The sequence below is a fragment of the Dermacentor albipictus genome, chromosome 6 (assembly GCF_038994185.2).
Source record: "Dermacentor albipictus isolate Rhodes 1998 colony chromosome 6, USDA_Dalb.pri_finalv2, whole genome shotgun sequence".
NCBI lineage: Eukaryota > Metazoa > Arthropoda > Arachnida > Ixodida > Ixodidae > Dermacentor > Dermacentor albipictus.
The window spans coordinates 123517476-123541229 of NC_091826.1; the positions used below are offsets into that span (position 1 = coordinate 123517476).

General features: G+C 46.7%; 1 protein-coding gene across 2 annotated transcripts in view; it reads right to left on the reverse strand.

Annotated features, from left to right (window-relative positions):
• The window catches only part of LOC135899471 (heat shock 70 kDa protein 14-like), a 67077-nt gene that overhangs the window by 26984 nt on the left and 16339 nt on the right, over positions 1–23754 (reverse strand). For both annotated transcript variants that reach the window (XM_065428744.1, XM_065428745.2), the window contains exons 5-10: positions 18968–19055; positions 13363–13467; positions 9938–10102; positions 9512–9670; positions 8042–8144; positions 1924–2052 (exon numbers count right to left, since the gene is read on the reverse strand). In XM_065428744.1, coding sequence (XP_065284816.1) covers positions 1924–2052; positions 8042–8144; positions 9512–9670; positions 9938–10102; positions 13363–13467; positions 18968–19055 — 749 coding nt within the window. The remainder of the gene's footprint in view (positions 1–1923; positions 2053–8041; positions 8145–9511; positions 9671–9937; positions 10103–13362; positions 13468–18967; positions 19056–23754) is intronic.

Sequence of the window (23754 nt, forward strand, 5' to 3'; positions counted from 1 at the left end):
AGAGTTACTAACTACTGCAGTTCCTGAAAGCCATTTCTACATAACCGAAAAAGTTTTGCCTTGCTGCAAGCCAGTCAGAAAGTGGGGCAGTAGAAGCGTGTTTTGTAGCTATAGCGTACTAGAATATGGAAGAGTGGGTCGATAGGCAGCATGGCGCATGCCTTCCTGTAAAGCCAAAAACATCGGTGGAACCACGATCTAACTATATACAGTGAAAGCTCGTTAATTCGAACTTCAATAATTCCAATTTATGGATAATTCGAACTGTACGATTTGGTCCGGCCAAGCTCCACAGAAGTCCATGTATAAAAAAGTCCGTTAATTCGAACACGAGAAGGTTCCCTCACGGATAATTCGAACTACGGTCGCCTGGCACACGGCCAGAGAAACGCGCTTACTGCCTACACACAAGGCTGTATTGCCTCCGAAACGGAGAGAACGGCGAGAGAAGGCAAAATCGGAAAAAAATCTAACCGACGCAGGGTCAGCCAGAAGGCAGCGGCGGCTGCCGCCTCTCCGTTCTGCGTAACCTCCAAGACTTCTTGCCCGCTGCGAATCTCAGAGGCTTCGCAAATCTTGTACAGCTGCTAATGCTGTGCGGAGATGGCACGGCAAGCGCCAAAACACAGCGAATCAAGTACGTCGCAGCTGCGCTTGCAATCAAGAACCAACGAATCAGGGCCTTCGCCACCTTCACATGTTTAGCGTCTTTGTCTCGGCAGTCTTCATCGGTTGTGCACCTCTGTTTTCAGCTTAGGAGGCATCGGCCATCGCGATTCATTGTGATGGTGTTAAGCCTCGGCTAACGTTCGTTTCATTGGACATCGGTGGTGTGGCACAGTCGGACCCAGAGCTTCGACTCGAAGATGGCGTGTGCCCGCGGCACACGCCATCACTTTTTGACTTGCCAAATTTCTGACATGCCCTACTGCTTCCAAATCGCAGTGTACTGTTGTTCTCCTTCACTTTCGTTAGTTCGAACTTTCGTTAATTCGAACTGAAGCGGCTTCCCCTTGCGGTTCGAATTAACGAGCTTTTACTGTAGTCCCACATCGACGCTCACGATGATAACGGAAACCATTCACAAATTGAGCGCTCCAATCAATGCAGTAACATAATTTCTGGGTCACCAATGTTACCGCAGACCCAGACAGCTGCAATTGACCCTGGGCTGGAATAATGTAAAGCTATTCCAATCTGTTTTCATTCCAAATCCGCCATAAGCCCTTTGTGATAGGTCAAAATGGCTTGGGCCTAGCCCATGTGGGCACAAGAACAGACTGGAACAGTTTTACATTACACCAGCCCTGGGGACAGAGGCGCCGACCACCTGAACCTGCTGCAGTCTGCGCTTCTCCAATATCTAGTTCGCTCGCAGCACCCTCAGCATACTGCGTCTCAGCTAGGGAGGGCCACACCGCATGGCTCACTCAACTGTATTCTAGCACGCTCTAAATGTAGCCACCCCGGCCGTTCCAACAGCAGCACCGACGGCCAGAATTGGCCGCACACGGGCTGGCCGCTTGCCATAAGCACTGAAAAGTTTAGTGTTATAAGCGCAAAACTTACGAGAAACTGCATAACAGGTGCCGTCGCACGGTGTGCGGAATGTGAATGGCTGTACTCTTTTGAAGAATGAGTCTGCTTGCTGTTCGAGGCCACCGCTGGAACACACACGCCAAAGCCGCTGTAGCCCAGTGTGGTGCGATTTCTGTCAATCTTCGGCGTTTGGCGCAGTAGTCCCACCCATAGATACAATAAATGTAACGAAAACAAGTTTTCAATGGACAGAATTGTTTGGTGCCTGAAGGGGTTATAAGAACTGGTAGCCTGCCCAGAGTGTTTTTTTTTTATTCTTCAACACACACTGTTCCTCCCAATTTCAGCTTGGATACTTGCACCGAGTTGACACAAGCAACACACCTGCATGGCTGCACCCAGGGCGATCACTTCGTCGGGGCTGTGGGTGTCCAGGAGCTGTGACATGGGAAAGCGTGACGCCAGGAGGCTGCGCAGCCGGCGCACCTTTGTCGAGCCGCCACAGAGCACCACCTTGGTGAGGCAAGGAGAAGGGAAACACAATGCCTCTCACCACAATACACACTTGGGCAGACGCTACAAAATCTAATCACTTCGAAGACTTCAAGTATAACAAACTTACAATCAGGAAACAATTATGTGGAACCCGCATGCTGTGAACCAACAAAACTTGGCATCGAAGCACTGAAAAACTGATAATTTTAGTATTTGGAAATATGTTCCACGCATCACCTTTAAGAGACTGAGGCTGCACAATTACGTAGCTTTACAGTAAGCCTCAACCTGCTGCACTGTGCGATCGACTTTGAATGACTGCACACTATTGGTGCTACACTATAGTATAAATTGCGATACAGTCGCCGACCGATAAATCGAACACTGATAATCTGGATGTGCTCGGTAATTCGGACAGCTTCGTTGCAGCGCCAATGGTCCCATAGACTTCATATGTAAAGACAACCAATATTTTGGACAGCCACCATCTCTATACAGTCAACGACTTAATTTTCGGACGGCCAAATGTTCGGACATGCTTGATATTTCGGATGTCTTCGCGGCACCGCCACGAGCCCGATAGAATTAATGTATAAGGACATCTGAAGTTTCGGACGCTCGAACCCCCCGCCGTCCAATTTTCCTGACTTTTTTATGCGACGGAAGGTCCTTTGGCTCCTCGCGCAGTGCCCTTGCGAAGGAAATCGACTTGCAGCCGAGGCATATCACCGCTTTGAACCACAAGTAGCCAGATCTAGCCGTCACATACCGATTTGGTCTGGCCACGCTGGCTATGTTTATTGCCGCAAATGGCCGCACTTCCGCTTACGGCGGAGTTTCCGGAGCAGCGCTATTTCGTTTGTTTGCGCCACGGTTTGTGCAGGCCACGTTTTGGCTAGCGTGGTGTGTGGTTGTGCTGTTGTGTCAAGTGTGCTCTGAAACACTAGGCCTAGGTGCTTCGACGCTCGTCAGCGAACTCCACTGTTAGCAACTTGAGGATTTCGCTTGCCTTCGATGGCCCCCACTCCGTCTTCGTCGTCCTTGCCGATGGCATCGAAGCGCAGAAAGCAGTACCATACCCACGGAAATAACTTTTGAACAGTTTGTTGACGCTGACAACGAGCTCAACTTCTGCGCAGAACTGACTGACGAGGGAATAGTCCGTCAGGTTGTGGGGGATTCAGAAGACTATGATGTTGAAAATGAGGAGCCAATGCCTGTGCCGCCTACAAGTGCCGAGTTGATGCGAGCACTGTTGATTTTTTCATCGGTGTACAGTGCTGACATGACCCTTCCTCAGATCGAGGCGAATATGATCGCATGCAACCGGAACGCCGTCCAAACAACAATCAACAAGTTCTTCAAGCCACTGCAGCTGTAACACTGGCTGCTTGACGATGCACATGTACATAATAAACCGGCAGTCGGCTGCATACAGAGTTTTTGAACGCCTCTTTTTATAGCACCTTCATTGATGCTTTGGCAGGGTTTCGGAAGATTGGTACTTCGCCCTTTACCTCTAGATCCGAGAAAAAAGAAAAAAAGGTGCGGTTTTTTGCATGCATTCATCTTTTCGCACTGCCTGAATTTTCGGACGTTGACTGTATTTGATTATCCGGACTCCATCTGTGGCTTTAGCGTACGCCGACTCTGCTGCTATTATCTCTTCTGGCAACCTCGACGAGATATTAAGTACGGCCTCAGAGATTACACACTAGATGTTAATCCCTGAGGCCTTGCCTTGGTTGCAGCACCGTGCCTCAGAGATTTAACTGCAAATGCCAATCCTGGAGGCTTTGTATGAATTGTGAGGTCGCATCAACATCGCGATCATCACATCCATTCTGGCACCACCGTGCATGGCCCATTCTTGCTTGTTGAATTTGCTTTCCGGACAGTGTCCCGCCATTCTGTGCTTGTTTGTTTAGTAAGCGTTCCAGACAGCGCCCTGCTGGCTGCAAGAAGTCCTTCTTGTGAAGTTACAGACAGTACACGTCGAATGGCACCAACGGTGCCTTCGCAGTCCGACTCCAAATGAGTCTTGAGTTGCAGTCCAAATGAGCCTGGCTCCGCAACTGAAGAGCCTGAACTGCTGCCTACCACAACGAGCTCAAATGCAGACATTACTGATGACCCGATAGGCTGCAAACCGCTACTACTGGAGTGGCACGTACAATTTTGTACAAAAGATTGTTCCGAAGCTGTCTTGACTGTCAGCACCGCAAATCGCCAGCTTTACACTCATCTGGTGCCTTGCAGCTGCTGCCGTGCCCTGCCAGACCCTTGGATCGCGTCGGCATCCACCTATACAGCCCACTTCCTTTGACACCAGACGGCAATCGGTGGATAGTAGTTGCTGTTGACCATTTGACAAGCTATGCCGAAATTGCTGCTTTACCAAGTGCAACAGCGCGGGATGTAGCCTCTTTCGTCCTACATCGCTGCATCCTTCAACACGGTGCACCTCGAGAACTCCTCAGTGATAGACGTCGCACCTTATTCTACAAAGTCATCGAAGGATTGCTTTCGGAATGCCACATTATTCATCGGACAAGCACGGCATAGACTAACACACTCACAGAGCGATTTAGCCGCACACTTGGTGATATGCTCTCGATGTACGTGGCATCTGATGATGGTAACTGGGACCACATTCTTCTATTCATCACGTTTATGTACAACGCCATGATCCAGGCCACTACAGTATTTTAAACTTTCTTCCTCCTGTATGACCACGAGCCTATGCATACGCATACCATCGACACGGTCTTTTCATACCGTGCTGCACCTCTGAGTGTCTACCTGTGTCCGACATCGCCCAACAAGTCGAAGAATGCTGCCAGCTTGCGCGCACACCTTTACGGCAGAGCAACAGCAGCGTCAGAAAGAAAACTGCACCGACTTGCTTCCAAACACCACCTATGCTCCAGGCTCTCTTGTGTGGCTGTCTGTCCCCTTCCAAACAAACTCAAATGCAAAAGGCCTTACCAAGACTTGGAGCACACATCCTTGGTGAATTTTCTCATTGAGCCACTGTCACCACTTGACGACTAGCGCCGCTGTGGACTTGACATTGCGCACGTCACGGGTCTCAAGCCCTACCACAACCCTCTGCCTCCCGATTCTTGTTGCCAGGATGGCTCTTTTTGTCCGGGGGGAGATTGTGAAGAAGATGCATCTCGTGGTACAGCCGCATTGACAACGCGCGGCTTGGCTCAGCTTGGGCTGCTGATTTCTGGCGACTTTTTGGAGGTGCTTCGAGCTGCCTCGCCATTCCAGGTCGCTGTGTCTTTGCATAAGGAGCCGCTAATAAACCTCTTCAAACAGGTGATGCCGCTGCAGTGCTGCTTTCAGTTGAAAAGTCATACTTGCCGCAGAGGCAGCATCAAACGTTCAATCCGGGCAGGACTTCAACATAGATGAGAAAAACGTCCGTTGTTGGAGGGGACAACGGGAGATGCTTGCTGCGTTTGCCGCAACAAGGAGATGATAGCAATAAGGAAGATAAGCGCACGATAACAGAGAGGAGTTGTTCACTGAGATTGCGCCACGTTTCGACGTGTACAAGCCGTGCTGCACTGTCTGCGCAAGCTTGCGCACGTCCGCAAGCGTACGAGGCTAGCAGCGGTGATGATGTAGTGAGCTCGACATGATTATATTAAATAAATGCTGTTTTCATTTTGTGAACGCTGCCCTCACTTTTTGTTCAGCCTACATTTGAGGTGTAAGTCTTTTTATTTTTTCTGGCTTCGGACATTCGGGGTTTTTTCTTAGAATCGGAGTCGGCCTAGATTCGAGTAAATACGGCATGTCATTGTTACACACCAATATCGGCAAGACTCATTTTCGAATTATTTCATTATGTCACTGCTCTTCTATGTATATAGATTTTCTGACTTCTGACATACGCAAGTGTGAAGCGCTTGGAAGCATTTGTTAATTCATGTTTATGACAGGCAAAGCATTAATACAGTCAGTGTACGATTTTTGAACTCCCTAGGGGCCACAAGAACGTCAGAAAAAAAAAAAAGAAACAGGTAGTCTGAAAAAAATTTATGCATGCCTTTTACTGCACCCAGGAGCTTTAACCCTTTGAGGGTCGATTTTTTTTGCCGTACGCGACCGCCCAGGGTCGATTTTTTTATTGCACATTCCAATTCTTAGGGACTTGTTTCGAACAAAATTTACCGTAATTTTTCTACGGTGACCGCAAAATGAGAAATCTTTTGAGCTGGTATATATGCACTCTTCATTCATGAATAACAAGAATAAAAAAGGAAATAAACTTATCAGAATTAAAAATATGATGCATTTTTATGCACATAGTTCAAGCCTTTCAAATTCTGCACACGAGAATATTTCGCAAGCCTCAAATGTTCCTGCTCTTACACTAATATGTACGTCCATAGCGTAATCAAACTGCGTAGGTGTGCACACTCAAGAAAACTGTTTGGTTGTGTGCCCATCAAGAAAGGCAACACGTGACAAACTTCCGCAAATCTTCATCTTATCGCCAACCAGCTAGGGCAATTAGTTTTTGTGAGTCTTAAAGAAACAACAAAAGAAACGGAAATGCACACATGGCGGCATCCTTCCTCTGCGCACCCCTGTGAGCACTAAACGAGGGAGAAACAAGCGATCGCCCTTAGAGCAATTAGTAACGAGATAGCCGTCACTTTTGCAAGCGCAAAAAGCTGAAACCACCTGCGAAACAAAATCCAAACAGCCGCCTGCACGCGTGTTCCCCAATGCGTGAGCTGTAGTATATAGACCCGCGGGAGAAAACTAGCGCTAAAACAAACCATGCAACGAAAACAGAGAGAGGGAGGCGCGCGAAAAAAATTCCCTATATCCCCACATATTGGCAGCACATGACAGAAAAGAAAGAGTTAGGAAATTGGCATGCTTTTTAAACGTACACACGGCGCCATAAATATACAGCATCCACCTTTTCTGTCTTGTCTGCGGCGCCACATATTTACGTATTGACCGTCAAAGGGTTAAGCACCACAAGTATGTCTGAAATAGCCTTAAAGGCCTACCAGCACACTTATTAGGCCTATCGGTGCTCGTACTGCGATGGGAGACGGTGGGTGCATGCGTGTATAATTAAGCAAAATATACAGTGTCCCATGACAGTCACCCCTTCTCACTCTTGGTATACTTCACCGCAATAAATGCATATGCGTCACCGCGTAACACAACAGCATTGTGGCGAAGCTAACCTTTGGAAACCTCAATTATGCAATGCACCGTGCTTTCCGAGCTTCGAAGCCACTGGTGAGGATTACAAAGGCGGAGTAGGTGCTATCGCGAACAGTGGTGTATTGTTTCAAAGAAAAACGTGCCACCCAACAGCAAGAAGATTGGTAGCGAATGTTTGCCAGCGGATATGCGGGCGAGAGCGCCGGTTTGAGGCGGCAAGATAATCAAAATGGCATTTAATGCCGTTTCGGAACTGCGGTCATGGCAAAATGTCCAGAAAATTGGATGGTGAAGGTTTTCTGCGTCCTAAATTTCAGACGTTCTCACACATTGACTCTATGGGGTACGTGGCAGTGCCGTGAAGGCGTCCGAGCTACAGGGCATGTCTGAAAAATCGGTCCTTCACTGCATTGGTTCATTAATGTGCACAGATGTGGCCCAGAGGTGCACAGATGTGGTCAATCAGCATGCTACCTTATGAAACATGAGGTCTCAAAATGATTTCTCCAACTATCCCTGTTCAAGATGTCTGCTACTGCCTAGCACTGTACTCCAGCAAAAGCAGGAAAGAAATAACAGGCAGTGCAATAAACATTCCTTGTGAAGAGCTGCACTCGCAAAAAGCCAAAAATACACATGAAAGCGTCAAGCCATACTTCAAACCTCTTTCACCGCTGCGTGCCTACTTTGGTAAGCCTAACACTGCTGAGGAGTGAGAAATAATGAGTGTGCAGTTCAAAATAATTGTGCACCCAGTTGCACTGAGATTTGGTTCTCTCACGCGACAAAGGTCAGCACTCACCTTGTGGATGTCGGAAGCATCAAGGCCGGCCTGTTGCAGGACCTCGTCGATGAGCTCTGCACATCGGTTCAGCAGGGAGCCCAGCAGGGACTCGAACCGGGCCCTGGTTTAAGACATTGAGGACACGCAAGGAAATAAATTTGTCTGTGCCAATGGTATTTCTCTATACCCCGGATTATCCAGGATTTATATTTTATTTATTTTGTTGTTCTATATTGCAGTATTGTAGATGCATTGTTCAAGCAGAGAAGCATAGTCATAGCCCACCCACTGGCCCTAAAATCTACCATCTCAGCTATCTTCTAGACCGGTCATGCTTTATGTACCCTAACCATCCAGCCAAGGTCAGTGCCTTCAAAGCTGAGTGATCGGATTAAGCTGCTAATTTACTAAATTCAGATAAATCTTACTTGTTCACAATGCCTATGGGTTCATCAGTACGTCAAACCAATGGACTCGTAACATACATGATAAAAACGTGTTGTTTTCTCAAATTTTCCAGAACAGCCACAGAATTATTTCCCTGTGTATTTCAAGTTTTCTCCTATGACATATGTATGCATGCCAGCAATCTTAGAACCAGCACGGAAAACAAAGGCAGCACAAAAAAGAAGGACACAGGATAAGCACTGTCTAACAACTGAAGCTTATTAAAAGCACAAAAAAGGAAGACAACTTCTGCGTGCGCATGTCATTAGGCCCCATGAAATAAATCACCAAGAATTTGCATCTCACAATTGAACAAAGAAATAGACGGCTCCAAAATACAACCACTGCACATCTTTTGTATGTAAAGGCCTTCTACAATTTCGCGAGCTTCTGCAAGTCATGCGTCAGAATATTAAAAGATTGTGAAGAATGTTGTTGATTTCAATTCATTTGATTCCGCGCTTACCAAGTCTTAGGCTCACAGAATTAACGAAAGTCTTCAGGAGCAGTTTGGTGGTCTCAAAGACAGAAGTTATCCTGCACTTCTGCTGGCGACGGCATCCGAGAGACTTATCAAAAAGATAAAAATCAATTTTTCAATAGAAACTGCCGTAACTAGGGAAAACAAGAAGTCTATCTCCGCTTCAAAAAAATTGCCAATGGTTTTAAAGTGGATGTGTTTTTTTTTCTGCCAACTTAAAGTTGGACAGGCTTGTGCCGTGATTGACAGGAAGGTATATAGATGAACTACTGCTAGTTTCTCCGACAAACCCTTCCGTCTCTTGCGCTGTTAGCATCATTTGCAAGATTCCAGTGTCTCGTGGAAAAGCCTGCATTGAGCAGACTGGGAAAAGGATATCTCGCTTATATTCGAATACGTAAATATGATAACGACTAGAGAAGGAGTGACAAGATAAAAGAAAATGACAAGGAAACAAAGGTGTTACACAAACACAATGCAGTATGTTGCACCTCTCAGGGTCTACCGCAAAGTCCGCAGGTGCTCCAGAAGCCGAGAAACATTATTATCAAAGTACACACCTGCTGATGTTGAGGTTGATATCCATTCCCTCGTAGACGGACTCGGCAAAACACTGGGCTGTCTCCAGCGTCGCCAGCACGTGCTTGGCCGTCTCGGCGGCATTCCACAACCGTGCCAGTGCTCGCCGGCTCTCACGCAGGTCGGCCCCACGGCTCTGGCTGCAATCATTCGTTTTAACTGCTCAACAGTTTCACACAAGCTTTTACTGTTAAAATCCCAAACTTTTACTGGTCTCTAGCTGGTAAATGGCAAGAGGCAACGCAATGCCCCAACCAAGTCAGTGCGTTTCAAAACAGCTGGACAGTGGACCAACAAGAATGTGATCACCATAAGCCTATTTACGTTCAGTGCAAGACAAAGGCGCCGCCCATCCATCTCCAACGACAAGTGGTGCAAACTAATCGATGCTGAAAATGAGTGCTCACCGCTTGAATTCCTGGGCACAGTGGTCGACGACCGCAGCGGTGAAGTCTCGGCCTCCCAGAGCAGGTTGTGCAGAGGCATGGGCCACGATGCGGTAGGCACCGTTGCACACTGCAACCACGCTCGCACTCGCCGTACGACCACCCAGGCGATACAGCAGGTAACGGCTGCAGAAAGTGCAGGGCATATAGCACTCAGGCTCAGTTCTGTCAGGGCCTGCCTTCGAACTGGACTGCATTCAGAAGTCCCAAAAGGCCTCCAAGTCTATCATATTCAATTTAAATTTTCAAACAATTCAAACACTCTACTAAAGTAACGCTAACTTAATTTTTGTTTTGTAGTTTTAAGTGCTCTATAGACTTTCATTATTTGACTCCGATTATTTGATGTTTCCGTTATCTCGATCCTGATTGAAGGTAGTGGCTGGCGCCCATACTTTTCTTTACGGGCCTAAAATTTTGTTACTATGATCCTGAAACTTGCCTTTGCCGAATAACTTGAACTTTGTTGGTCACCACGCACGTGCCTGACCACAATGATCACCCCACTGGTGACTCCAATAGAGGCAGTGTCTGTCTAGGTGGCACTTTGGGTACAGTGAATGCACCAAACACACATTATCTCGCATCAAAAATGGCCATTTTCAGCCCACCCCAGGAAGAATTTAAAGTTATAACGGTAGCTCACAATGAACTACAGTTGACCCCGGATAAATCACACTCGAAGGAAATAGTTTTACATATTGATAATTCTAAATATAAAGCATGCCTTATCTGAGATATCCACAGGTCTTGGACAGTATCCCAAGATCGTGAAAAGCAGAAACGAACCGATTTGCTTTCCCAAGGCTGCGTTTGAGGCGTAAAAGTTGACTTAATTTTTGCTCACGAATATTGCAAGTCGTTCGCACTGCCAGATAGCCTTTCATATACTGCTTGCAATGCTAACCCTAACGGTTCGCACCATCTTAGCAAGAGACTGCACTGTGCCTCGTGTGCGTCAAAGTGCTTGTTGTGTGCCGTGGCAGCAAACTTGCCCATATGCATACGCAAAGGGCAGGCACCAGTGCACTTGTACAGCACATGTGAATGTGCCCAGCTGAGTGTCTATTACAATACAGTCAAATCCGGTGATAATGAAAACCAGACAACAGAATTATTATTGCGAAATGCTTTTGTAACGCTGGTGAACACCCATAGGATTCAAGGTACTTATTCATATCTCTTGAAAACCAAACGTCATTAAACTGCAATCCCTGCAATCAAACAACTGTTGTGTGCCCGCAACAGTCGTCGTGCAGGACATGGAAAGGTTACTGACAGCACTAAGAGAAAGAAACAGAGAATAGTTGCACTAGAGCAATTTTCTGCAACAAAAAATTTACTTTAAAGGTAAGCTTCCTTAGCAATCCCTCCTACACTTTGCTGACCGTGGCTGCTGCTGTCCTGCTGTCCAGCTAAACAGCTGACACATAGAGCATAAAAGAATTACTTGTATAATGGTGTGGGATCGAACCTCGGTCGCCCAGCACGACAGCCCAATGCTCTGAAGCATTAGGACACAACCACACGCATAGTTCTCGCCTGCCAACACTAGGTAGCTCTTTGAGATGATTGGTCCATGCGTTATACCTTGTAGCATGTGTGCGCGACACCACAAGCACACAAAAGCACATTCGCACACCAGTTTTCGCATGTGCTCTTGTGCGAGGGCTTTGAGTTTTGTGTCTTTCGAAGGTTTAGGTGCTGCGGTCAGTGCGGGTGGGGTGCCACACTTCTCCCGTGCCTCGGCTGACAATTACAAGGTGTGTTCTTCACTAAAGTCGACTGTGCATCTTTTATCGAGATGTGCAATTTTGTCTCGCTGGTTTAACAAAGTTTCGCTTAGATTTATTCCTGCAGTACGTGGGATTTGCATGATTTTCTTTACGCATGAAAATGCTCGCCTAATTTCCCTGAAAAGCTGCTCGTTGCTTTACCAGTAAAAAAAAAGACTGGGGAAAATGTCAAGCTTTTCTCCCTAAAAGCAATGCAGTTACCTAGAATAACAAAAACATGCAGCAGCTTGCTGTCATGTAGCGCTCACGAAGCAGCCTGCCGAATATATGTTTGCCAATTTGCACAAACTACAGTAGAACCTCGTTCATACGTTTGGAAAAAAACTGCGAGAAAGAACTCACTAACTGGGGCAACGTACAATCAAAGTAACTAAAAACATTTGACAGGCTGAACTATTGTTGACATCTACGTAATGCAAAGCATTGCACGGATTGTTGCAGCAGGAATCGCCGATGTGCTGGTGGTGCTCCGGCGGCCCGAGACTTGTTTTGCTGTTTTCCTATTGCGTGGTGTTTCTAAGAGGGTGACTCAAAACCGAAGCGAAATCGAGCTGGTGGGCGACACCGGATGCCTCCGAAGCAGAACATGATGACCACATTATGCCGTCAGGGAACGGCGGCACGCTACCAATGGCACTACGCACCCCCCACTGCAGAATGGATAGGTGAAGATGCTTAGTGCAATAGGTTTGGCGGCAATAGCTGTGAATATGGCATGCGACGGCCTGAGTGGAGATGTGCTGGTACTGGAATAAGAAAGTGTGCAAGCTGCCGTTTTCACATGAGACGGGTGGTTATACACTGTTCTCAATCGCCTGGTCTTTTCGCCTTTTCTTGTTCACATGGAATTTAGCGGCCGGAAAACGTTTACGGTAGCAGTCTGCAGCAGGGAACGGCGTGGAATGCAGAGATAAGAGTGTCCCTGGACGCAATTGCCACTAATCATGCTGATGCAGCAAGACTGAGTCGTGTGGTCACCTGCTTTGCCAGGGACCATGCTGCAGCTCAATTTGTATCGTCTGCCGCAGCGCAAAAGGTGGTGTGCAACATGCAAAATTTAGCACATTGCAAGGTCAATTGACTTGGGCCTGTTGGAAAACTTGTATCATCCCTAAGTTCGTATCAGGCATGATCTTATCACTGAGGTTCTACTGTACTGAGGTTATAAATACATGGTGTTCTTGGACAAGAAGTAATGAAAGTGAAATACGTCGTTATATAGAAAATTTCTTTAGACTGAACTTTGGTATATAGAGGTTTCACTGTATTATGTTTCCATTTGAAACATCGCTCTGCTGTCGTCGTATTACTTTTCTTTCTTGACTTTTTTTTTTTGCTCGCTATCTTTGCAAAACTCAATGGGCTTCTTTTTGATGTTTATCCTTTGCATACAATTTACTGTCTCTGTCTCTCTCACTTTCACTTGGACGACACTAGGTTGCCTACTTGTACTTCAACCCACCTGGCACTTGAGTGCCAGCTTTTTTAGCCTCTATTTCCATGCCGTATCTACACTTTTCAGGTACGAACATTTGCGCATTTGCATCTCACTGAACCCCTCCCTCTGGTTGCAACAAAGGGAATGCTCACCAGACATCTGGCGATGGGGCCGTGCCCATGTGATAGGCCAAGGCGGCTGCGGTAGGCTCGTTGACCACCCGCAATACCTGGAAGCCTGCCTTGGTGGCGGCACACCTGCACAAACAGGATACATACATATTCCATCATGCTATGACCAACAGACAAGCTTCAGAGGGTCGCACCAGGAAAATATGGGAGCACTGCCAGCAATAGAAAGGCAGTTTTGCAAAGCACCGAAAGCAATGCCAAGGTTTACCATTGCGCTAGAGGCATCTCGGAACGATGGCATGACAAGGAGCACAGCCAGCAGCGTTGCAGGAGACATACTTCGATGGTGCATAAGATGAGATCAAAGAAAAACCTGCTGGCGCGTGTGAGCATTCAATGAAAGGATTGAATATAGATTTCGCTTCTTGTTTACTGTCTGTTCTGATCACACCAGTGTATACATTTCGGTGTGGTATACACTGCTCAGCAGGAACACTAAAGTGTGTGCACAATGCTCATGCGAGCAGCAGAAGCTAGAAAGCTGTCCTGGCTCAAGAAGATGCAACTCAAGCAGATCAGACAATGACTTATAGCTTATGACACACTATGAGCATTGAGAATCAATTCTGTGTGCTTTAGCTTTACCGTGAAAGTTGCTGTTGATTAGCTAATTAGGCCTTAAATAAGAACATCCTGTTTTGGATATTATAGTGTTATGGGGAGTATTTACTCAACAGTAACAGCTAGCACTTGGCTAGTCAAGACTGCACAAGACCCACAGGTTTTATCAGGTTTTACAGTCCATCAGAGGAAAAATATAACCACATTTATGAAATAAGCTGGTCAAATACATTCACTGTAAAAATTTTATTCCAACTGTTTAAAAAAAAATAATCAATTTATGCCAGTTATCCAGTGCCTTGTCCCCCCCCTTAAAAGATTCGCTGCTGTTGGCAATGGCATTGAAGCGCGGAGACCATGACAGGGGTCTTAAGGGTTACATAAAGCGGCAACCACATGCACACAATATTTAAGTGACGCAACAGACAGGCAGACCCTGTCGCGCTGTCACATCGCGGCATGGAGAAACCACATGGACGCGACATCACGAAAAATGTACCAATAAATTTACATGGTTGTCCAAATAATTACTATCGTAAAGAAATATCCATAGCACAAGGTCAATATTTTAAAAACAGCGTTACAAGTCGAGCTTTAACACACTGTCATCGGCAGTCGAAATCTGTTTACTGCCGCCAGCATAAAATGCCGCGGCACCACATGGTGAGCAAAACGGAACACTTTTGAGGCTCTTGGTGGCATCTCAGGCAGCGCCAAAACAAATCAATCTCAATAATAACGGCAAGACAACGCCAATACTTTGCCCTCAGTGTGAGGCGAGATGAAGCAATGGCTGATTTTACTAGTATTTATTTTTTTGCTGTGGCAGAGAGCAAGTTGCAAGAACAAATTCAGGGTTCAGCGTGCAGACTGGTGGCTTCCATGTTGTTGCACAATCATGCTGTCCCCGGCGGAACGTGGCCTTTCGGGTGACAAACAAAATTTTCTGGATGGCCAAACACCAGCAAAGCAACAAGTGAGGCAGCGAGTTTGCTTCTCAACGAGGTTCTTAGGCCGAGGGGAGAGCAACGAGGGCGATGCGGAGGAGATGTGGAGCAAGAGAGCAAACAAGAAATAGAGGGGAAAAAAAATGCGGCAGCAGCATGCTGGCTCACTGGCAAGGGTTGCTTAGGCGACAGAGAAGCCTCTTGCTCTGTTCGCTTGTCAGCGGCACGTGGTCCACACCGAACGCATGCACACTGTCGTTCTTTGGCACTTCAGTTTGTCCACAGAAAGTAAATACAGCCACCAAATGATATTTTCTTGGACATAGGTGGGGAGGCAAAAATGTCTGAAGCATGCCTGAAAAACAAAATTCGACAGCCAAATTATTGTTTCTTTGTTTTGTTTTACAACTCCAGCGCTGCAGAAAGAAATTGGTCGAGCCCACGAGAGTGTTCGCTTGTCACGAAGTGCAGATGCCACGCGTGCGACGGTGACTCTCCGACACTGCCAGCTGTCAGTTTCAACAAATTTCCACAAATTCATCAGTTTGGAACGTTTTGGACATGTGAGCTTTCGCCATTCCTACGAATGTGCGCACATACGAACTTTTGCTATATGCAAACCCCGCTTTACGTGCTCTACCGTCAGTTCAGCTGGTACACGTAATCTCGCGCCAGATCTTTTCGTATTACGGAAACAAGCATACATCAAGGGCAAACTTCCCATGACGGCATGCCGCCCAACAACCCTGGTGGTTAGGCCTGAATGACATTGTCTTGTCGGGAGCTGTTGACCCAAGTTGCTGTTTGGTGCAGAGTCATCAAAATGCTTCGCAGTGGCTGTATGGCAGTTGGAAAGCGAAGGAACCATCTCACCAACGAAAGGGAGGGCACATCCCAGTTTTACGCTTCGATTCCCGGACACACGAGGCTGTTTACCCTAGATGATTTGCATGTGCAACGCATTTGAAAAATGGTTTAGTTTGTGGGAACAGCGTATTCCCTCAGTCCCCACCAGCAGGCCCCAGTCCTGGCCGGCCGCGCCCAAGAGCACCCAGCTGAGCCTCGAAGCACAGCTCGTGCTCGCAAGTCACTTTGTCCTCCACTTCTTAAACTGCTGGCTCCGATGCCCGAGTTCCCATACTACTCCTCCTTCTGTGAATGCGATGATGGCACTGGCCCACAGCGGCTAGCAGCGACGACACTGCACCCCTGGTGGCGAGAAAACCTTGCAGACTGCTGCACCGAATGAGGATAGGCAGAGCAGGCAACGTCCGAGCCACCAGGGTCTTCCAGGAACCTGAAGGCCCTAAACCTGGCTGGCTTCCCAGACGTATGCTTCGCGAAGGTGCGGCAGACCAGGTGGTGGAGCCTGGGAATTGTCGAGGTCTTGCAGGAACCAGAAGGCCCTAAACCATTCCTGGAGGCACACCTGGTCCGTTCTTACGTATGTGTATATGGTTGCCGTGGTGGTTCGAGGCTCGGCCGACCATGCCCACGAGTGTTCAGCCAAGCCTCGAAACACCGCTTGCACTCACGAGTCACTTTGTAATCCACTAGTTCAACTGCTGGCTCCGATGTCGGAGTTCCCATAAGTTATAGCAAAGTCCCCACGAGCCCCCCTTCACAAGCGCATTGTGCATTGACCATGCCTCCCCCACTGCCAGGGAGAGAAAGACAGAGAGAGAGATAGAAAGAAAAGAAAAGGCACAGGAATTCACAAACAAAATAAGACCACGATGGTGCTGGCCGGTTAGATGGCACAACAACAGCGCTCACTTAGGGTTGTTTCAGTGCTTGCTCGTCACTGCTGTGGCTCATTAAGTATTTGATTTGAAGTAGTTTCACGATAAAGTAGGCACTGATAATTAAACAAAAGGTAGTTTATGACATATATACAGTTTTCTAAAAAATTGAGTTTTTCACAACTGTCTGGATTTCAATGCACACCAAAGCCAAAGTTCCACGTCCTTCAAAGCATCATTATCTCCTAGGAAATCCCAACATCTCCTCAGTCATGCCTGTTGAAGCTCCCTTCTCTCCTCTTTCATGGTTGCCTATTGTTCTCTTCTTTATGGGTGAATATTTAACACTTACTGTATTTACTCGAATATAGATCACACTCGAATATAAGTTGATCCCTACATAACGAATTTGCTGAGAAATAAAAACAATTACAATTAAAATAATGGTCGAATGGTACGGTAGTAGGTCGGCTACTAAAGCTCTTCATTTAATGTCACAAACTACATCCTTGTCGAAAGTTCCAGACGAGTCGTCCTGCATGCTCTCGAGTGCGTTAGATATGCAGCATTTCTTAAAAGTCAATCTGGGTAATCTCTAGACTGGCTTTATGGGGGGTGCGACAGAGGAACACAGTTTGCTCGGTACTCTTGCTAGCTTTCTTCACGATATAGGTCGAGATTCCTTGGTCACAAATATAGTTCAAAAGCTAATTATAGATAACATTCTAAAAAAAACAAAACAAAACAAAAAAACAAGGTAGACCTATATCCGAATGAATACGGTAGTAGTTTGCGAATAGTGCACACAGCGCCGATGAACCAGAACTCTGATAATGACAATGAGCCGTGCTCGAGGGCAGTATGTACTTTAGAATGCAGCAGAAGCTGAGCATTATCAGCGTAGCCTAAGAGATGGGGAATAAAGCCACTGGCTGAAGATACGACGTAGATGAGTCGTGCATCTGCGAATGGAGATCGTTTCTCCGAAGGAAAAGTGAATGAATCTAGTGGCACGATTTTGGACTGATTCTAATACGTAGATTAAATACGCTTGGTGCGGGCTCCATACAACAGATGCATATCTTAGTTTTGGTCTAATAACTGATTTATATACAAGTGATTTTACATGTGGCGCGGAGGGGGGGAAAGACGGAAATGGTGCTTGAGAGAACCGAGGGTTTCATTCGATGCTAAAATGATGTTATCAATATGAGCACACCACAATAAATCGTAAGACAAGGCTATTCCTAGATAGTACAGACATAGATAGTTTTTTTTTTGTTTGTTTTCATCTTTCTGGGCACTTGTAATCGGGGGTGCAAGTTATATGCGGGAAAATATGGTACGCTCAGGCAGTCAGTGAAGCCTAGTTGGCCTAGTCCATCTCTCCCACCGCTGTCCGGGCATATTAGTAGAAATGCAGAGATGGCCAAGATTTCTGGCTGTATGCACACAACGTGGGAATCGTATGCACAGCACACCGAATCTGGAGAAAACGTGATGACACATGCGACACTGCTGGTATTTGCACAAGAGAAACCAGAATAGAAATGGCTTGTATAGCTCCACCTTTATTGATGTTTTGACTCACCTCTTTGCAACGGGTGGAAACACAAAAAATTAATGCGCACTGCCCCAAAACGTAGCACAGGCACTTCGTACAGCCATGGGGATTATCAGTTCCCATATCACATAATCTAGCACTTTATCAACTGTCCAAACCACAGTGCCAGTTACAGCTCTGTTGGATCCAATCTCGAAGGCCGTACATTAACATACTGCAAGCACCAGAAGTGGCCAACATTACAGGATAGAATTAATTACAGGTGCCGGGACAATGTCATGGCAGCCGTATTTATGACACTGCCTTCGAGATCTGCAAAACTAGAAGTACATCGTAGGCATGTTAGTGTTGGAGGCCACAAGTGGGAACTACAAATTATCGAGATGGATGAGCACAGGCTTTTAAATTTAGCTAGTATAATTTGCATTGCAAATTATGGGATTGCACTAATTTCGCAAAATAAAGAAAATTTTGAATAAAGCAAGGTGGAATTATTGAGGTTTCACTGTAGCTTGCTGCTGGAATCGTGATACATGTTACAGGTGCAAAATCAAACGGGACACAAAGAGAGAGAGTTTGTTTGTGGTGTCTGCATCATCCTTTTGTGTTCGATTTTATTTTGCACAGGTAAGATACGTCACACACAATAAAAGGGAAGAATGCGCATCTCCCAATTTCACTGCTGCACTTATCTTCCCATCAGCAAAGAGGAGCACTGACAAACAATGTTATTGGGATGCGTCAATACTCACGCGACAAGTTGCCTCTGCTCCTCGCCAAACTCTGGTGGCACTGTCACTACAGCAGGGTACTCATCGCTGCCTTGGCTTTCAGCGACCTCTGTAAGCGAGTAAGCGACATCAATGCCAAGTGTCTCGCATTACTTAAATGGCTTCTGAACAACCTGAGCTCAAAAATTTGCTACATAGTGGAAGCTGTGCACCAGTCTACAATGAAAATACAAACATAATGATTTTTCGAAATAGTGTAGCAATACTGACGAGAAAAATAAGCAAAAAAAGAAAACGAAACACAACTCACAAAGAAAGAAAAGACAAAGACTAGTAAAACTCAAATGCTTAAAGCGGGAAAGGTTTCACATTTACAGTCAATGCCCGATTTTTCGAGCTCCCTAGGGGCAGTAAAAACGTCCAAAAACAACGAATACATGACTCTTACTGCCCTCAAGGGCTCAAATGGCCACAGGCATGCCAGTACACTTATTATGCACATCGATGCTCGTAGTACTGTGACAGGAGACATGCTAAGACATACATATTAAGGAATACATACTGTGTCCCGTGACAATTGCCCCTGCCCACTCTTGGTATGCTTCACCGCGAAATAAGGCTGTATTGAAGCAAAGCTGACCTTTGGGAACCGGTATTATGCAATGTGTCCTGCTTTCTGAGCTTCAAAGCCACTGGCGAGGACCACAAGAGCTGAGTCAACACCATTGCTGACAGCAGCGAATTCTTCCAATGAAAAACACGGCACCGAACAGCTGGAATCTTGGTACCAAACGTTGAAGCAGGTAGGCCTAGCATTGCCACGGTGGTAGCTACAGCTGCCAGTGGACCTGCATGCGAGAGCGCCTGTTCACGGCAGCGAGATAACAAAATGCAGGCGGTCGTGACCTTGCTAACGCAGTTTTGGACTTGCGGTCATGGCAAAAAGTCTGAAAAATCGTACGGCAAAGAGTTCTTGCATACAAAATTTCAGATGTTCTTAAACATTGACTCTATGGGGTACATGGTGGTGCCGCAATGAGGTGTCCGAATTGTTGGGCATGTCCGAGAAATCAGGCATCCAGAAAATCGGCCGTTGACTGTATATGACTTTGTCATACATGCGCCCAATAAAAACACAGAAACATCGCAAGTGGAACATGTGTAGGTCAAAGGCAAAGAGCAAGAGGTCGAACTTTGAATTAAGAGGAGTGATCAACGGCTCACTTATACAACAACCTCTGCTCTTTTTGATTAAAAAAAGAAGGCTTCCAATGCAAGTCTAGAAGCATTGCCGCTCCTGCCCAGAATGAACATGGGCCATCATATGTGCGCCTTTGTCCTCTTTCTTGCTTACTTTTTGCGCATGCTCCCTTAAGCAGTCGTTTTATGCAACATTCAGTTTGGCCGATATATAACGACACCTCTGGAGCACTTGATGAAGGGCTTCTCATGCATCGTAAGGCTACCTTGTCTGCTTTCAATGCAAATTCGAGGGCACAGCTATGAAAGCTTGTTGGGGGCAGAAAAAAAGCTGGAGGCATACCATGACGGTTGGGAACCTTTGTAAGGTCATGTGACACTTCGTGTAGATACAGTATAACCACCTTGGGCCTCAACTTAGGACGTTGTCTTTCTATTAGCAGTAATTTTCCTCATCAGCAAAGCAAGATCAACAATTCTTCTGGAGCAATAATATTCAAGTTGCAGGCACCTGATGAACAAGTCGCGACAGACATGGTATCTTGCTCTCCTTCGCTACCCTCCCCACTGGCCCTCTCTCCTCCTTGATGAGTACTTTCACCAATTCCATGCACAGTAGCAAAACCTAGTTGCATCATCACATCGCAAGAAAGGCTCCTCTATTGTCCGCCCCTAATTGATCGTCGCGCGACGCCAGCTGAATGGAAGCTTTATGAAAGTTTCAGTGGGATCCAATGGGGGAGCTGCCCTCAATTCTCAGAATAGACAGCCGGCTTTTGTCATGTTTGCACTGTTGTCCCTCGTCTGCTGACCAATTAACAGCTTTTACCCTGGTAATGTCATGTGCAGCATTCTGCTGGCGTCAAGACATGCAAAAGGAGCGGAAAAGCCTGCGGAGAGCTGCATGGGCGTCGCCATGAAGTTCCGTATAAAGTCCAAGGGCGATAACACCATCACGGCCGTGCCTCAGGCTGTATGTGCCAGTGAAGGGGTGTGAGTTGAGCCAACAATCACGGCTTAATCTTGCCCATGTGAAAGAGATGCAAGCGAGGAGGAGGCGCATTGTTTTCCGTCGTGCACGAGGCACCCAACATTGCGAGGCACCGGGGGGAGGTGAGAGGTTCTACACTGGCTGCAACTGCGCATGTGGCGCCTGCATGCGGTTGCGCGGCCGTATCTCGACAGCGATCTGCGTCAGGGGCAGAGGCTAGGTGCGTCGGTGGCTCGTAGCTTTGTGCGTGCTACATGTTTTGGGCACTCGCTTTTCGTTGAAGCCATAGACAGCACGAATGTCACTTCGCTCGCTGCTGCTACTACGTTTCCTCATGCCAGCGTTTTGACAGCGAGTTTGTGCGGTTATCGAGTCAGATGTGTTCACGTTTACTTGTGCACGCGTGACACCGTGCTTGTTAATTTAGTTAGTGTGCCTATGTTTACAAGTTTATACGGCCAATAAAACTACTATCCTTACTTCGTATAGCTGTCTGCTAATTTGCTGTCGCAATCGATGCTTTGCCATTGAGGCGAAACTTCAACTTTTTTGTATTTAGCTTTAGAAATAAAAGGCCTCACAATATGAGGGGCAGTTAAAAAGTTCCTGGAATGGTGGTTCAGCGTGCTAGTGTGACGACCTATGGCAATGCTTCCCTAATCACCTTCGAAGTAGGACCTGTACATGCGCACATACTTGCTCCATCACTCCTGCCGTTGTTAGAAGCAGCGGTAGAAGGGTTCTTTCGGAATCTGTCGGAGTTTAGCCGTCACATTTACTTTTTATGTTCTCCACAGTTGCAAAACATGTCTCTTCAAGGCCCATTTTCATAGTAGGGAACAGCCAAAAGTCACTTGGAGCAAGATCCGGAGAGTACGGTAGTTGACAACCCTGACAATGGGCCTCAAGGAGACACGTTTCGCAACCGTGGAGGACAGCAAAGCGAATGAAACGTTTTTGGTCCGACAGATTCTGGAAGAAGCCTTCTACCGCTGCTTCCAACAATGGTATGTAAAACCCCAAATTCTGGGTTTTTACACGCCAGCACCCCGGTATGATTATGAGGCATGCTGTAGTGGGGGATTCTGGATAATACTGAATACCTGGGGTTGCACCTGGTGTATTGTGCACCCAATGCACAATACACGGGCATTCTTGCATTTCACCCCCATCAACACAACATGCAACTGCTGTGGCCGGTACTAAATAGCCAGTAGTTTTCTCGGCCTTGCCGAGAAAACTACCGACTAAAAGGAAGCTCCATGTGGCTCCCAAAGTACAATGTTTCTTGCTTGTTTCTTTTCACATTCCTTGCAGTGGACATCGTAACGGTCTCACTCGAGGCAGACACTTGAACTATTTCAAAGCGAAAGCACGCGTAAGTGACACCGTCCAAAAAGTGCAAAGTGCGACCGTGTGGCATCTCTATGAGTACAGAGGCTAAATTTCTTTGTGCGCGTAGCTAGTATGGCCGCAGAAAGAAGCACGAAAAAAAAAAGGAAGAGAAACACCTCCATTGCTGGGCGACACTTGCCTGGGCGAAGCATGCGCTCGCAAAGCCCGATGCGTTGTCGCCCCTGGAATAGATTGAAACAAAAATTCTCTCCTGCGTTTATTTTTTTTTCTTTATTGAGTGCTTTCTCAGGCTTTCGGAGCCCATGCGCCACAGCATCCACTTTCTGCATGGTGTCATCTGCTAGCCTACAGTTTCGGCTGCTGTGAAAGATACACAAAAATCTAAGAATCCCCAGAATTTGGAATATTAGCTCACAGTACTGAGGCGTTCTTAAAGGGCCCTTCAGCAGGCCCCATAGCAAATTTTGGTTATATGCTGGAAGTTACTACGTGTCTTCTAAGGAGTGTTCTGCGCAAAAAATTCTTCAAATCGGCTCATTAATAGCCGAGATATAATTATTTTAGTGCAACGAACCCATGATTTCAGCAGGCGGGCTCCACTACCAAGCAAGACGCTCTCTCCACTCGCCCCGTCTAGGCTCCACAAGCAAAATTCCTTCCCTGCGTTCTCCTATACCGGACCTCGAGGATCACGTGATGCATATGTTACAGCTTGCATTTTTTTTCTCATGCTTTTTTTTGGCACTACGTTTTTCCACTGACGGCGTCGCACGCAAGCTGTTGTCTTGTTCCCGCAGTGCACGATTTTGTTCGCTGTGCACAAGGAAACATGACTAGCGATATAATTCAGTGCTACAGGAATACCGAGGCAGAACAAGTGGATCGCAGAGCATGATCACGCGCTGGAACACGGTAGAAAATGATAGAGTCTCGGTACCTGCGCACGTGACCGCACGAATGTGGGAACAAGCAGACGAAGTGGAAATACATCTCTCTTGCTTCGGTGCGAAATAAAAAAAAAAAGCACGCAGACATTCCATTAGTGTGTCTCATTATTTCTCTAAACTTCAATTCTTTAATTCAAGCAACAGATCGCACAGATAACAGATGTTGTCTTGAATAATTCTCGAAGTCACGTGTAACCATGAGTGACGTCACACTGCGGACCCGAGTACGTAAGCGCAGGGACGCGAGTATGTCACCGTCCGGCTTGGAACGCAGCAGCCACGAGGAGAAGGTAAAACGGCATTCGGTTTGAAAT